This window comes from Oncorhynchus mykiss, chromosome 2, assembly GCF_013265735.2.
Source record: "Oncorhynchus mykiss isolate Arlee chromosome 2, USDA_OmykA_1.1, whole genome shotgun sequence".
In the NCBI taxonomy this organism is placed as follows: domain Eukaryota; kingdom Metazoa; phylum Chordata; class Actinopteri; order Salmoniformes; family Salmonidae; genus Oncorhynchus; species Oncorhynchus mykiss.
Genome location: NC_048566.1, coordinates 63,064,375 through 63,080,831, shown reverse-complemented (window position 1 = coordinate 63,080,831; position 16,457 = coordinate 63,064,375). Strand labels below are relative to the sequence as shown.

General features: G+C 47.1%; 1 protein-coding gene across 3 annotated transcripts in view; it reads left to right on the top strand.

The window, feature by feature from the left end:
• LOC110493488 (transcriptional enhancer factor TEF-3) overlaps positions 1-16,457 on the top strand; it is a 31,725-nt gene that overhangs the window by 8,947 nt on the left and 6,321 nt on the right. For 2 of the 3 annotated variants that reach the window (XM_021567791.2, XM_036952717.1), the window contains 8 exons: positions 3,319-3,383; positions 4,332-4,403; positions 6,051-6,185; positions 6,299-6,342; positions 6,616-6,677; positions 6,850-6,980; positions 7,331-7,504; positions 13,605-13,745. In XM_021567791.2, coding sequence (XP_021423466.1) covers positions 3,319-3,383; positions 4,332-4,403; positions 6,051-6,185; positions 6,299-6,342; positions 6,616-6,677; positions 6,850-6,980; positions 7,331-7,504; positions 13,605-13,745 — 824 coding nt within the window. Of the gene's footprint in view, positions 1-3,318; positions 3,384-4,331; positions 4,404-5,219; positions 5,258-6,050; positions 6,186-6,298; positions 6,343-6,615; positions 6,678-6,849; positions 6,981-7,330; positions 7,505-13,604; positions 13,746-16,457 lie in introns of all 3 variants that reach the window. The other variant, XM_036952723.1, reaches the window with a different exon arrangement.

Sequence of the window (16,457 nt, the reverse complement as noted above, 5' to 3'; positions counted from 1 at the left end):
CAACCACCGCTAACCCCCTCTGACTTCTCCCTGACCCCAACAAACAGAACTGGAAGGGGGGCGGTAGGGCGAGGGGGAGACCAACTCTCACAGATGGTCCCAGAGTTGGACGAGTAGAGTATTGTTGTTGTGGTCGGTCACTGACTGCTCTTGAGAACTAACACAGGGTCCTTTGACCTGATCCCAGTCCCTGACTATTTATCCTTAAACAATGAGAGCGAGCTACACATTTCAAACTGGCCTTGGACCAGTGGTTAAGGAATTGACCGGGGTCAGGTTCTGTCTCTGTCCGTCAACCTCTCTGGACCGCTCCCAGTGGACACGGTCACACGATGACATCATTGTGTGACTGACCGACGACTCCTCTGATCTGTGATCTCACACTTGCCTGAATATTTTTTTTAATCATACCACCCGTCCATTTCAAGGAGTGGCAGGGACATCTGATATAAACACCTAAAGACCAGCCTCTTAACAGCTCATTAATGACTTGGTGTAATGGTCACAAATACAGTATGCTAATTTTGAATGGACTGGGAGGATGCTGTGTGTGTGCAGACTGTGTGACAGTATGTAAGCATAATCCTGAGTCATGGCTAAAATTGTTTTATAAGCACGATGCTGAAAATCAAGATTCCACTGTCAGTGAATGGAAGAGATCAATAGTTAAGATTACAAATAAACTTTTTTTATAAAAACAACATTTTCAGGAAGTTTTGTGTAACACAGCACTTACAAAGTTAGATGAAGATGGAACATAATGTGGTGGTTTCCTCAAGTACATGTGAAGTATACTGCACTCACCATTTTTGCTACTTTTAAAGTAGCCTACGGTCACAGTTGTCGTAAGAACGGGACCAAGGCGCACCGGATGTTGAGTTCCACATATTTATTGCAAAGTGAAACTTTAAGAAAAAACAAATCAATAAACAAACAACTAAACGTGGCTACGTGGTGCACATGCACTAACACAAAACAATATCCCACAAATGCAGGTGGGGAAAAAGCCTACCTAAATTTGATCCCCAATGGGAGGCAACGATTACCAGCTCCTCTAATTGGGAACCACACAAACCACCAACCTAGAAATCTATAAACTAGATGACCCCCCCCCCCCCCCCCCCCCCCAGTCACGCTCTGACCTAAATACCATAGAGAACCGAGGGCTCTATGGTCAGGGTGTGACACCTACATGTACTTTTCCTAACAACGTGCTTTCTAAATGATTAACTACTGGTGGCATCTAGAGTAAATTGCAACAGAATAATGGGGATTTATATTAAAGTTGCCTTGTTCATTTGAGGTAATGAAATAAGAGCTCTCTGCCTTCACCCTTACACCTTGTAGTCCGTCGCCTGACTAAGCATCTCTACGGAATCCAGAAGTTACCTCGGTGACCTCACAAAGTATTCGCCTTCAGTCAGCATCTGCAAAAAGGGCACAAGAAATGTGGAACACGTTTTTCATCCAAAGGGATTAAAGAAATATGTATTCAGGTGCTTAAACGATTGGCGCGCGAGTGCACCTTCCGATATAAACACTAAACGCTTGAGCAATTCCAGCCCAGAAATTCAAATAAGATTGAGGGTGAATGAGTGCCGTGACTGGGCCTTGTGTGGAGGCAGACGGAGACTGAGCGAAGAGTTTAAATCCACAAAAACCTGACACAAAGGGAGCCCTTACTGCTCTGTTTGTGTGTGTGTGTGTGTGTGTGCTTGCGTAAAGAGGTTAGCGTCACCCTCCTTAATATTCCTCCTTTGTGAACATGTCACCACTTCACAGAAAACCATCACTGCCAAAATTGACCGCAATACCCTCTGATTTTTTATATTTCACCTTTATTTAACCAGTTAGGCTAGCTGAGAACAAGTTCTCATTTGCATATATATATACAGCGTGTGCAAATGAGGTAGGATAAGAGATGTAAAGGCAATAAATAGGCCATGGTGGCAAAGTAATTACAATATAGCAATTGAACACTGGAATGGTAGGATGTGCATACATACAGCTGCTACTTTCAGGAGGCGGTGAACTAGTCCCCTATTAAACTTGAATCTTTTTAGAGTTTGATTAGTGGAAAGTAATGTCCTTACAAACGCCATCTGCTTGAACCTTATCCCCACCAGTGTGGCTCAGAGGAGGGCTGGAGAAACCGTGTTTTGCATTCCACTCGGAGGCTGCGTCCCTAATGGCATCCTATTGCCTACATAGTGCACTACTGTTGACCAGGGCTTGTCAAAAGTGGTGCACTATATAGGGAATAAAGGGTGCCATTTTGGGACGCAAGCTGAATCTGATCACTTTTATTGCCTGCCAGCGTTTCTGGGCTCCTTAGGGTTCGGGTTGCCTTTTCTCAACCCGACCGGGCGTTCTGATTGGTCAGCGGCGTAGGGCAGGGTTTTCTGACCCAAGCATCACTATGTGAGGAAAGTCTTATGCTGGTTGTTCCAGGTTGCGATGTGTGACTGATCTCTGTTAATTCACATGGAGATGTGGTGTGAGAACGAAAAATGACAGTGTTTAAAGAGGTGGCGCAAACTCGACCCTTCTACAGCTGGGTGGCTGGCTGAGTGTGTTAGTGTGTGCGTGTACGTTGTGGGTGTCTGTGCATGCCATAAATGTGCATGTATGTGCAGGGCCAAGAAGAGGTCACATGAGGTCACATGTCCCTCGCCCTTGATGGTGAAACAAGCCCAAGATTTACTGCAGGCGTAAAGGCATATTCCATAAACATTGACACACACACCAGCTGCCGAGCAGCCTCTCCAGGCCTCCTTCATCGCGCTCCAGTGTGGCCGTGGCGTGTCTGTTCTGAGCGTGGCTGCTATACCTCTTCACCTGCTCAGCCGCTGTGACCTGTCTGTCAGCCGCATAGCCCCACAGGGCACATGAATCAGGGCAAGCACACACACACACTCTTGGCCTTAAACAAAATGACACTTTTACTGAACACACACACACACACACGCAAGCACACAAACTCACACACCCCTCTCACCTCTGCAGCTAATTTGCCCAGCCAGGCACGTCCAGCTTGCTGAGGATGAGTTAGCTTCAGTAAACATTTTAATTCCTGCCGGTTTAAAACATCCTCATCGTCTACAGTACCTTATCATCCCATATCAACTGGCACCCAGCTTGTTGTATTTAACTGCATTCAACTAGGATTAACACCATTGGATGATGTGATATGACACTATGAAACCAAAATCAAGCTTTGTATCTAAACAAATCTACAAATATCACCTTTTTATATTGGATTATTTGAATTTTCTTCATGACATTTAGAAAGAAATGTATATTGTCTGGCTTTTACAGGACGGAACGAGCTGATAGCACGGTACATCAAGCTACGCACAGGGAAGACACGGACAAGAAAGCAGGTGAGTTTCACGAAGCACCAATCCACTCCTGCTCTGTGTTCCGAGCCCTGTGCACCCCGTACACTACACACCCCCCACCCCATGTCTGTCCTAGCGGTCTACTCCAATCAGAGGCAAAAACAAAGACACAGAGAAAGCCATAGAACAGCTATGACGGGGAAGTGATGCTGCCTTCGCTCCTGCACAGTCCCCGAGCCCTAGCCCCCTTCTCACGCTGAAATGGGCCACTGCTGAGTGATTTTAGTGGGCCGGGGCCCAATGCACAGATGCTATAGGATCAGATGACGGTGTGTTTCTTCACCACCTCACGTAGCGCATAGCCCAACCTTGTTAGGAGAGCAAGAAGTACAGGATCTTTGCAGGAGAGAGGACGCTGTAGAGGGCTGGATGAGGCAGGGATTTGGAGCCCTATCTGGGACATGGAATTTGATATGGAGTGACTGACTGACAGGTTGGCACTGGCTGATGTTGCGTTACATGGAGGCGGGGGGGGGGTCATCTTTGACCTCTTATGGGATGGGGTAAAGAGGGAGAGGGGTTGGGGTTAACAATGAGTTGAAGTGTCTAGCAATGTATGTGGACACTTGCTTGTCGAACATCTTAAAATCATGGGCATTAATATGGAGTTGGTCCCCCCCTTTGCTGCTACAACAGCCTCAACTCTTCTGCTAAGGCTTTCCACTAGATGTTGGAACATTGCTGTGGGGACTTACTTCCATTTAGCCACAACAGCATTAGTGAGGTCGGGCACTGATCTTGGGCGATTAGGCCTGTCTCGCAGTCGGCGTTCCAAATCATCCCAAAGGTGCTCGATGGGGTTTAGGTCAGGGCTCATTGCACTGTGGTAAAGAATGAGAATATCAACCTTATTGTTTTGTCGCACCTTTTGGCGTCAACATGCAGATAGACACATCTACCAAAGACCTGATCTCCGTCCCTCTCCTCCAGGTGTCCAGTCACATCCAGGTGCTAGCGCGACGGAAGGCCCGGGAGATCCAGGTGAAGCTGAAGGTACGCTACGTGAGTCTCCCTCGTTTTTTGGATCTTCAACTGTTGCGCTGCATCATGGGTTTGCTCAATACAGCAATGGAATGGGTAGACAAACCAATCACAGGGTCTAAATTCTGCAGGATCTGCCAATATGGAGGCACAATTCAACTTTTCACGATTGCGTTTAGAACACAAGACATTCAAATTCCAATCCTCCTCACCAATGTATCTCGGTCCACATACCATTTGTCGGGACCTTGCTTTCAATGGGAATGTCTACCATTCTACCCATTCCAATTCTGTCTGCTACAGCACTAGCTATGCAGGTCATTTGGAGTAGCATGCTGATGTTTTTAACGTGTGAAGTTACTATGGAGGGTTGTTGGGGAGGCTGTGGGGGTGCTTGGCTGTAGCCGTGATGTTGTTCATTTAAAGCCACAGAGCTGAGATCAGCAGGAACGCTTCCTATGGTCTTCATTGTACCTTAACCCATGTTATTCTCTTCTCATTTTGAGGCTTGGTTCCATGACTGAATAACTAAATATACCATGGCGTTGATATCCGATAGGGAATTTCTAATGGATTCCCATTCCTACATTTCAGTGAAAACAATATGGAGAGACAAAACCAATTAGAAACAGAGAGAGTGGGTTGTATTAAATATCAACCCCTTCATTTGTATGAGCATTTTATGCAAGGCTCGGTACAGATGATGCATCCCTACAAGTCCCCACAGTCAATTTAAATATGCTCCAGCATCCCTGGCTTGAGGCTTGCTGTGCACAATATGAACAAATGCATTTGTCAGGATATAAATTAATGTTTGTAATGCATTGTTCCTTCCAGGCATTTCATAAGTATTTCAATAGAAGTGTTCCTGTTTGGTGGGTGAAAACTTTCCTTACACATTCCGTCCCCTGTGCTTGTGTGTTTACGTTTCTCACCACAGACACGCGCATGCAAGCATGTGCCCGTACACACACACACGCCAGGTGACACAGCTCTCCGTCTCTCTGGACAGCGGCCACTGGGCCTCAGCGTTGGTCACAAGCCTTTGACAGGCCTTTTTAAATAGGTATTTCTTGTAACTGAGAACATTAGCAGATGTACTCCCCATATTTCGGCTATGCCCTTGTGTCGGACGGTTTTGGGGAAAAGAATGTGCTGGTTGGCCTTGCATTAAAGGGTTGGGTTGAGAGTGTTTGTAGTCCCAGATGAGTTGGAAACTGCTGAAGTCAACACGATGGACACACGCGCTCACAGAACAATAACGCTTTACCATAGACATCAGACAGGAATGACTCTGCCGTTTCTGGTAGCCACCATGTCTCCTGCTTACCGTTAGCATTTGTCCGCGAACCAGCTTGATTAGCATTAGCATGGCGCTAGCCCTCTGACATGCCCGGGCCAGCTCCCACTCTGACCTCTAGCAAAGACATAGACTGCTTGTCAACACCTCCCGGCCTCTGCCAAGGCTATAAACTTTACTTTCGACTCCAGGGCCCTTGGCTGCAATATCATCCAGCCTCCCAGACCAGCACCGGATGATGCAACCTTCCGCCCCTCTTTTCCCACCCAACTAACATAGTGGGGCAAGTGTTCCCAGGAAAACAGGTTGCTGACTAAAGTGGAAAGTGTGTTTGTCTGACCCCTGGGGCCTGCTGTGTGTGTCTGCAGGACCAGGCTGCCAAAGACAAGGCACTCCAGAGTATGGCCACCATGTCCTCTGCCCAGATCATCTCCGCCACCGCCTTTCAGAACAAGATGGCTCTGCAGGGGCTGTCTAGGCCGCCGTATCCCACTCCCGGCGGGGTGAGTATGTGCATGGACACACAAACCCTGTCCTTGGGCAACACTGAGGGACACATATAGAAGGAGAGGTAGTGTGTGTAATTAAAGATGTTTCCATGTTTTCTTTTCTTTAGTTTTGGCATGGCGGCCTTCCAGGACAGCCTAGGGGTCCTGAAGAGTAAGTTAAAACCCTGTGTGTGCGTGCCTGACTCTCTGTATGTCTGTCAAAAGACATTGGTTTACTGCAATGGAATAAATGGAAATCGCAATCCGTCCAAACTGAATATGAGAAACATCTTATTTAAAAAGCACTTTAGTTGATGAAGCTGAGCCCCCAGTGTGTTTAAGGGTCAGTCAATTAGGTGTGTGTGTGTGTGTGTGTGTGTGTGTGTACGCGCGGGGTCAGGTGGGTGAGGGTGTAATGTGTCTACTGCCTGTCTCGTCTCTCCAGCATTAAGCCCTTTTCCCAGCAGAGTTACGCCATGCAAGCGTCCGGCCCGCCCCCCATAACAGGTGGGTTTTCCCAGCTTCCCTCACATCCATGTGTCGACAGATGCTGTCATGGTCTGCAAGTGATGAAATACACAAGATGCCGATGAAGAGCTCAGAGAAAGACAGAATGTAACATTTTATGAACCTTTGGTATATTTTGTTGCCCCTGGCCCCCACCCTTCCTCTTCACCAGGCTATGAGAGCACGGCGGGCCTGTCCATGTCGCCGGGCACCCCCCCGTGGCAGGGACGCAGTATCGCCAGCTCCAAGCTTCACATGCTAGAGTTCTCTGCTTTCCTGGAGCAGCCTCAGGACCCAGAGACCGTGAGTAGTCACTTAGTAGCCCCTCGCCCTGCCTGATTAGCCTCCGTAATCATCTCACGTAGGCTGCGTTGACACCGACAACTAGTGAAAAATCAGAATCAGAATTGAGCTGCCTTTTTTTTAAACGCAGCCTTAGTTAATAGGGGCACTGCAAATTAGTAAGCAACATTTCTGATCTCATCAATGTACAAGTGTGCGACATACAGCTTTAAATAAAGATCTCACTTTCATCCAACAAGCCTCTTTCTAAAGGTGTTCCTTCCTTCCTCAGGCCATGACAGCATCTTGACCATGAACTGAAGCAGCGCTTTGCTAGTAATCAACATCTCTCTCTCCCCTTTGTTTTGCAGTTTAACAAGCACCTGTTTGTGCACATCGGTCAGTCCAACCCCACCTTCAGTGACCCGTACCTGGAGGCAGTGGACATCCGGCAGATCTACGACAAGTTCCCTGAGAAGAAGGGAGGGCTGAAGGAGTTGTTTGAGAAGGGGCCGCCTAACGCTTTCTTCCTCGTCAAGTTCTGGGTGAGTCAGAGCGAGGTGTGTGTTAGAGGCCAATTTATAGTGTTTGTGTGTGCATGCAGGTGTGACTCTGTTCGTGTGTGTTTTTGTTTAACTATCCTTTTGGGTACCAGATGTCCTTACAGCAAGGAAAAATGCTATTTAAGGTTTAGGGTTACCATCAGGGTTAGAATTAAGGTTAGGGGATACGGTTTGGGTTTAGGGTTCAGTTTAGTGTTAGGGAAAATATAATTTTGGATGGGAATCAATTATTTGGTTCACACATGGGTTGTTTTTCTGCGTTCTGACTAGAATCATAGAGAAGCAAAGCAGAGAATCACTCAAATGTGTATATATATTATAACATCATTGTTTTTTTTGTTGTTATTTTGCCTCTTGGGTCTCCTATGGGCTTGGGCCCAGCCCCTGACTCACACAATTGACCAGTCATATTGATTTATTATGCAGTTACATTTTTTGTTTTTATTAATCAGTTACCCAATTAAGGCAGGTCCCCCCAGAATCCTCCTGAGGTTGGTGGGTGCAGTAAAAAACAGTATTTATTTTTTGCTGCCCCACGGGCCTGGGTCAAGGGGATTCAGCCCCGGTAAGCCGCCATTCATCCGGCCCTGCTTACTGTAACAGATTTCCATAAAAATTGACATAAATAGCTTTTTAGCAAAATACTATTTCTTAAGCAAGCATTTTGCTAGGACTGTCTGAGTGGGGAGGGGAAAACTGAAAACCAGCTGTTATTGGCAGATCGGTTTAGAATTCTCTTTGTTATTGGTCTATTAACTAATTTACCGCATGGTGATGTCACCATGGAGAGCCCCCCCCCCCCCCCCCCATCTAAATCTGCTAATTAGAAGGTCCTGCGTAGATTGTACTTTCAACCAGCAACTAGCAGTAAATAACCCTGATAAAAATATATACACTTTTAGAGTTTGTTTCATCAGCTGTTGTACAATATGATATGGAAAACAGAATTTTGACTCCACTGGGCCTTTAACTGTGTTAGGGTAGATTTAGGACTGGAGCTAAAGGAATTTCTTAGCGATTTCTGTTTGAAACAAATTTAAAAGTAATCTGTTAAGACCTGGCTGTTTTCTGCCCATGGGTACAGCGGGTATAGAGGACACATTGTGGTGTGTGTGACGGCAGCCTTGGGCAGGAGAGTGGCAGGGTTGCTCTTTAACTGGTGAAACCTGAGCCTGGGCACCTGTCCACTCGCTATTAGGCTGAACCCACCCCACACGCATCCACTTATTTATAGATTCCCTCCAACCAAGAGAGAGGGAATGCACAGTGAGAGAGTGAGTGACCATCTTCTCTGACCATTTCTTTGCGCAGAATGTGCATAACTTGCTTCAGAAACATTACTTATACACGCTATATTCTACAGAATGAAGATTTTCAGAGTCGCACCTTTACATCCCAACTCTACATTCCCAAATATAGAATGTGCCCCTCCCCCGTAACGATCTCCCCCTCCAGTTAACTTGTACTTGAGGTGTTAGTCACCCTCACATGCTCCTCTGAAGCCTTATTTATTGTTGAGAGATAAGACATTGGTGACACCCATATGAAGCCGCCATCTCCCCCCTTGGAAGAAGCAGCGGCATTTGATGCAGGGTTAATGGGAAGGAGGGAGCGAGGGACCCAGCCATATGTCATGAAAGTGGGAGAGAAAGGGAGGGGAACATGTCCAAGCCATTCATTACGGTAGCCTCTTAATTTCAGTGCTCTGTTGGGCTCGTGCACCCATGATATATATATATATATATATATATATATATATTTATTTATTTATTTATTTTAATATACAGCTAGCTCAGACTGACTGGAGAAAACAACCCCATATGACTGCTGCTAGCGCCAGGTCCCTCACCACATCATATTATAGTGGGTCCAATTGTCTTAACCCTCATGGCACCAATGACAAAACACACAATCAACCATCCATGCATCCAGCCAGCCGGGTCATGACTTGGGGGCGTCCTGAGGCTCTGGCCGGTTGTCATGGCGACGGTGACAGGCTGCTTGCACATCTCCAAAGCTATGGCATTCTAGATTGAATTTCCAGCTCCACAGCCGGCCCAGCGTGCTCCCCCCGTAGTGCCCATGGCCCTGTCCTAACGTATTGTCTAGCGCCTTTGAAGTGCCCGGAGAATCCGATTTGAGACGGCCCTTGTAAATTGTTACACAGGAGCCCGGCCTGGCTGATCTAATCAGCCAATTGTGGGCTGTTGATTGTAATTGGATGAATTCCCTCGCAGGCTGTTAAAGAAGAGGGGGAGCGTGGGTTCTGGGAGGGTCACGGGGCCCCGGGGATGAAGACAAATGATAGAATTACAGGAGCGAGAGATGAAGACGAGGAGCAGGGCGATGAAGAGAGGCTGAGCGCTGTATTAATGGCCAATTAGGAGACAAGAGCCTGAGAGGGGAAAAGGTAAAGCCCTCTCAATGTTTGTCTGTCTTTCTCTACCATGACAGAGATGACACCTTGTCCAAATCTATAATCAGATCTAGGATCAGATTACCTTGACCCAGATCCTTCCCTTAACCGTTAGGGGGGAGATTCTACTTTCTCAGACAGACAGGAGGTTGGATGCACCTGACGGAGAGGCCCAGACGAGTCTAACGCCACAGCTAGACACAGCATCTTGGGAATGCAGTGGCTGGGGTGGCAGCCTAAGCTAAGTCAACACAGGCAACAGCAATAGAGGCTGCTGGGCTTTGCAGAGAATCAGTCGCAGGCTTTGTTGAGCTGTCACACTGGAGAAATACGTTTTGGAAAGCCAACTAAGATGCATACACACACACGTTCCCTGTTCCTTAAAATGAGGAGAAGAACATGACATTACTGAAAGAAAGCTTGATGTGTTACCACTGAAATAACATGCAAGTTTCTCTTCAGATTTTTGATTGAACTGTCGAACTAAAAAGATCTCCTCTTCAAGACTGGCAGGTTGTTTGATTAATGCCTTATCGGCGCTGACAGAGATGGCCGCCTCGCTTCGATTTCCTAGGAAACTATGCAATAATTTTTTTTTAATGTATTTCTTACATTACATATCACCTCCACCCTACCTGACACCCTAGGAGGAATTATTGAATATAAGAGCAACATTACGACCAGGAATACGACTTTCCCGAAGCGGATCCACTGTTTGGTGCACCACCCAGGACAATGGATCGGATGCCAGCCGGCGACACAAAACAACGACGGGGCAGACGGAGCGGTCTTCTGGTCAGGCTCCGTAGACGGGCACATTGTGCACCGATCCCGAGTTTACTACTCGCCAATGTCCAGTCTCTTGACAACAAGGTAGACAAAATCCGAGCAAGGGTTGCCTTCCAGAGAGACATCAGAGATTGTAACGTTCTTTGTTTCACGGAAACATGGCTCACTCGGGATACGTCATCAGACTTGGTACAGCCACCTGGTTTCTTCAAGCATCGCGCCGACAGAAACAAACATCTCTCTGGTAAGATGGGCGGGGGTGTATGCCTTATGACTAATGAGACATGGTGTGATCATAACAACATACAGGAACTCAAGTACTTTTGTTCACCTGACCTAGAATTCCTTACAATCAAATGCCGACCGCATTATCTACCAAGATAATTATTGTAGCTGGGGATTTTAACAAGGCTAATCTGAAAACAAGGCTACCTAATTTTTATCAGCATATCAAATGCGCGACCCCGGGCTGACAAAACCCTGGATCATTGTTATTCTAACTTCCGCTATGCATATGTGTTCCCTCCTTTTGGAAAATCTGACCACGACTCCATTTTGTTGCTCCCAGCCTATAGACAGAAACTAAAACAGGAAGCACCCGATTCGGTGAACAAGTTAATTAGCAAGTGCATTGGTACCCACAGCGTCTATTAAAACATTCCCCAACCAGAAACCGTGGATTGATGGCAGCATTCGCGCAAAACTGAAAGAGCGAACCACAGCTTTTAATCAGGGCAAGATGACCGGAAACATGACCGAATACAAACAGTGTATCTATTCCCTCCACAAGGCAATCAAACAAGCTAAGCGTCAGTATAGAGACAAAGTAGAGTCGCAATTCAACGGCTCAGACATGAGGGGTATGTGGCAGGGTCTACAGTCAATCACAGACTACAAAAGATAAACCAGCCCCGTCGCAGACCACGATGTCTTGCTCCCAGACGAACTAAACAACTTCTTTGCTCGCTTTGAGGACAATACAGTTCCACTGACACAGCCCACTACCAAAACCTGCGGGCTCTCCTTCACTGCAGCCAATGTGAGTAAAACATTTAAAGGTGTTCACCCTCGCAAGGCTGCCGGCCCAGACAGCATCCACAGCCGCGTCCTCAGAGCATGCGCAGACCAGCTAGCTGGTGTGTTTACGGACATATTCAATCAATCCTTATCCCAGTCTGATATTCTCACATGCTTCAAGAGGGCCACCATTATTCCTGTTCCCAAGAAAGCAAAGGTAGCTGAACTAAATGACTATCGCCCCATAGCACTCACTTCCGTCATCATGAAGTGCTTTGAGACAAGTCAAGGACCATATCACCTCCACCCTACCTGACACCCTAGACCCACTCCAATTTGTTTACTGCCCAAATAGGTCCACAGACGACGCAATCACACTGCACACTGCCCTAACCCATCTGGACAAGAGGAATACCTATGTAAGAGTGCTGTTCATCGACTACAGCTCAGCATTTAACACCATAGTACCCTCCAAACTCGTCATTAAGCTTGAGACCCTGGGTCTCGACCCTGCCCTGTGCAACTGGGTCCTGGACTTCCTGACGGGCCGCCCCCAGGTGGTGAGGGTAGATAACATCTCCACCCCGCTGATCCTCAACACTGGGGCCTCACAAGGGAGTACAGGCCTCTCCTGTACTCCCTGTTCACCCACGACTGCGTGGCCATGCACGCCTCCAACTCAATCATCAAATTTGCAGACGACACAACAGTGGTAGGCTTGATTACCAACAACGGCGAGACGGCCTACAGGGAGGAAGTGAGGGCCCTCGGAGTGTGGCGTCAGGAAAATAACCTCGCACTCAATTTTGACTAAACAAAGGAGATGATCGTGGACTTCAGGAAACAGCAGAGGGAGCAGCCCCCTATCCACATCGACGGGACAGTAGTGGAGAAAGTTCCTCAGCGTACACATCACGGACAAACTGAAATGGTCCGCCTACACAGACAGCATGGTGAAGAAGGCGCAGCAGTGCCTCCCAGCAACAGTGTGTGAAAACCTTGTGAAGACTTACAGAAAACGTTTGACCTCTGTCATTGCCAACAAAGGGTATTTAACAAAGTATTGAGAAACTTTTGTTATTAACCAAATACTTATTTTCCACCATAATTTGCAAATAAATTCATAAAAAATCCTACAATGTGATTTTCTGGATTTTTTTTCTCATTTTGTCTGTCGTAGTTGAAGTGTACCTATGATGAAAATTACAGGCCTCATCTTTTTAAGTGGGAGAACTTGCACAATTGGTGGCTGACTAAATACTTTTTTGCCCCACTGTATAAGGTAGTTGTTGTGACATTTTTAGGTTAGATTACTCGTTGGTTATTACTGCATTGTCAGAACTAGAAGCACAAGCATTTCGCTACACTCGCATTAATATCTGCTAACCATGTGTATGCCAAAAAAAGGGGGAGGGACTGGAAGGTTGTTGCTTGGGTGTGTGGTTCCTCTCTCTGCAGGCTGATCTGTTGTTGCCTGGGTGTGTGGTTCCTCTATCTGCAGGCTGATCTGTTATTGTTGCCTGGGTGTGTGGTTCCTGTCTTTGCAGGCTGATCTGTTATTGCCTGGGTGTGTGATTCCTCTCTCTCTCCATGCTGATCTGTTGTTGCCTGGGTGTGGTTCCTCTATCTGTAGGCTGATCTGTTGTTGTTGCCTGTGTGTGTGGTTCCTCTCTCTGTAGGCTGATCTGTTGTTGCCTGCGTGTGTGGTTCCTCTCTCTGCAGGCTGATCTGTTGTTGTTGACTGTGTGGTTCCTATCTCTCTGTGCAGGCTGATCTGTTGTTGTTGACTGTGTGGTTCCTATCTCTCTGTGCAGGCTGATCTGTTGTTGTTGACTGTGTGGTTCCTATCTCTCTGTGCAGGCTGATTTGAGTGCCAACCTGCAGGACGACAGCAGTTTCTTCTACGGCGTGTCCAGTCAGTACGAGAGCTCTGAGAACATGATCATCACCTCCTCCACCAAGGTCTGCTCCTTCGGAAAGCAGGTGGTGGAGAAAGTAGAGGTGAGCGAGAAACAACTGATTGTTCCAGGTCCATGAATAGAGATCTAGTAAATATACATACAGTATACACTGAGTGTACAAAACATTAGGAACACATTCCAAATTTTGAGTTTCACCCCCTTTTGCCTTCAGAACAGTCTCAATTCGTCAGGGTATGGACTATACAAGGTGTCGAAAGCGTTCCACAGGGATGCTGGCCTACGTTGACTCCAATGCTTCCCACAGTTGTCAAGTTGTCTGGATGTTCTTTGGGTGGTGGACCACTGCAACATTGCAGTTCTTGACACACTCAAACCGGTGCGCCTGGCACCTACTACCATACCCCGTTCAAAGGCACTTAAATATTCTGTCTTGCTCATTTACCCTCTGAATGGCATACATACACAATCCATTTCTCAATTGTCTCAAGGCTTCTTTAACCTGTCTCCTCCCCTTCATCTACACTTATTTGAAGTGGATTTAACACAAATAAAGGATTAAACGCTATTAAACTTATTTTTATTCATTTTTTTATGTTACGCACAAAACTATTAAGGCAACAGGGATCTTGATCCAGGAGGGGATTGAATGTCTGCTGTAAACAAGAAACTTGATCTTGACATCTAACCACTTAGCAAGTTAGCAAACCAAATGCATAGCTAGAGGCCTGAGCTGGATATCATTTATTTGACACATCTTAGATTTCTTATAGTTATACTTAACTCCTAGTTAGTTATAAGCAGTGGCTTAGCACCCACCCCTGAAATACCGATGGTATGATTTTGAATACCGTTTATTTTTCGCGGTATTGGAAATCACATCGGTATTTCGAAATACCCCGGTATAAGCGGTATTTCGCCCAAGCCTAGTATACATACAATATGCATATACAGTACAAAATACATACCATAGATGTGTAGATAAAGACAGACATACATGTAGGTTTACAGTACATAAATAATTTACAACAACAGACGGCCAAACAATTCACAAGACACCACTTAACTCCTCCTCACCCTGACTCACTGGTCACGTCCCAAGGAACCTACCAGGGACAACCCTATATCTGTAACCATGGACACCCTCTTATATCATCCTGACTAACTTGCCTTCTAAATACACCGCTGATGTCTTCATCTAGGATCTCAGCAATCATTGCCTCATTGCCTGCATTCGTAATGGGTCCGCGGTCAAACGACCACCCCTCATCACTGTCAAACGCTTCAGCGATTAGGCCTTTCTAATCAACCTGGCCCAGGATACCTGGTTGCTCTTTAAAAGTGCTTTCCTCACCATCTTAAATAAGCATGCCCCATTCAATTTTTTTTAGAACTGGGCCTCCCGGGTGGTGCAGTGGTCTAGGGCACTCTATCGCAGTGCTAGCTGTGCCACCATAGACTCTGGGTTGGAGCCCAGGCTCTGTCGCAGCCGGCCGCGATCGGGAGGTCCATTGGCCTAGCGTCGTCCGGGTTAGGGAGGGTTTGGCCGGTAGGGATATCCTTGTCTCATCGCGCACTAGCGACTCCTGTGGGGCGCACTAGCGACTCCTGTGGGGCGCACTAGCGACTCCTGTGGGGCGCACTAGCGACTCCTGTGGGGGCGCACTAGCGACTCCTGTGGGGCGCACTAGCGACTCCTGTGGGGCGCAGTGCACGCTAACCAGGTTGCCAGGTGCACGGTGTTCCCTCAGACACATTGGTGTGGCTGGATTCCAGGTTGGATGCGCACTGTGTTAAGAAGCAGTGCGGTTGGGTTGTGTTTCGGAGGGTGCATGGCTTTCGACCTCGGGAGAGATCCCGAGCCTTTACGGGAGTTGTAGCGATGAGACAAGATAGTGAATACTAACAATTGGATACCACGAAATGAAACCCCGTAGAACTAAGAACAGATATAATAGCCCTTGGTTCACCCCAGACTTGACTGCCCTTGACCAGCACAAAAACATCCTGTGGTGTTCTGGATTAGCGTCAAAAAGCTCTCGCGATATGTTTCAAACAGAAATTTGCATCCTGTAGCACTAATTCCAAAAAGTTCTGGGACACTGTAAAGTAAGAGCACCTCCTCCCAGCTGCTCTGAGGATAGGAAACATTGTCACCACTGATAAATCCACAATAATCGATAACTTCAATAAGCATTTTTCTACGGCTGGCCATGCTTTCCACCTGGCTACCCCTACCCTGGCCAACATCTCTGCAACCCCTGCAGCAACTTGCCCAAGCCCCCCCCCCCCCCCCCCCCCCCCGCCTCTCCTTCACCCAAATCCAGACAACTGATGGTCTGAAAGAGCTGCAAAATCTGGATCCCTACAAGTCAGCTGGGCTTGATTAAATGATCAGCCGAAATTGTTGCAACCCCTGTAACTAGCCTATTCAACCTCTCTTTTGTATCGTCTGAGATCCCCAAAGATTGGAAAGCTGCTGTGGTCATCCCCCTCTTCAAAGGGGGAGACACTCTAGACCCAAACTGTTATACACCTATATCCGTCCTGCCCTGCCTTTTTATAATCTTTGAAAGCCAAGTTAAACAGATCACCGACCATCTTCATCGACCTGGCCAAGGCTTTCAACTCTGTCAATCACCGCATTCTTATTGGCAGACTCAATAGCCTTGGCTTCTCAAATGACTGCCTCGCCTGGTTCACCAACTACTTCTCAGATAGAGTTCAGTGTGTCAAATCGGAGGGCCTGTTGTCCGGACCTCTGGCAGTCTCTATGGGGGTGCCACAGGGTTCA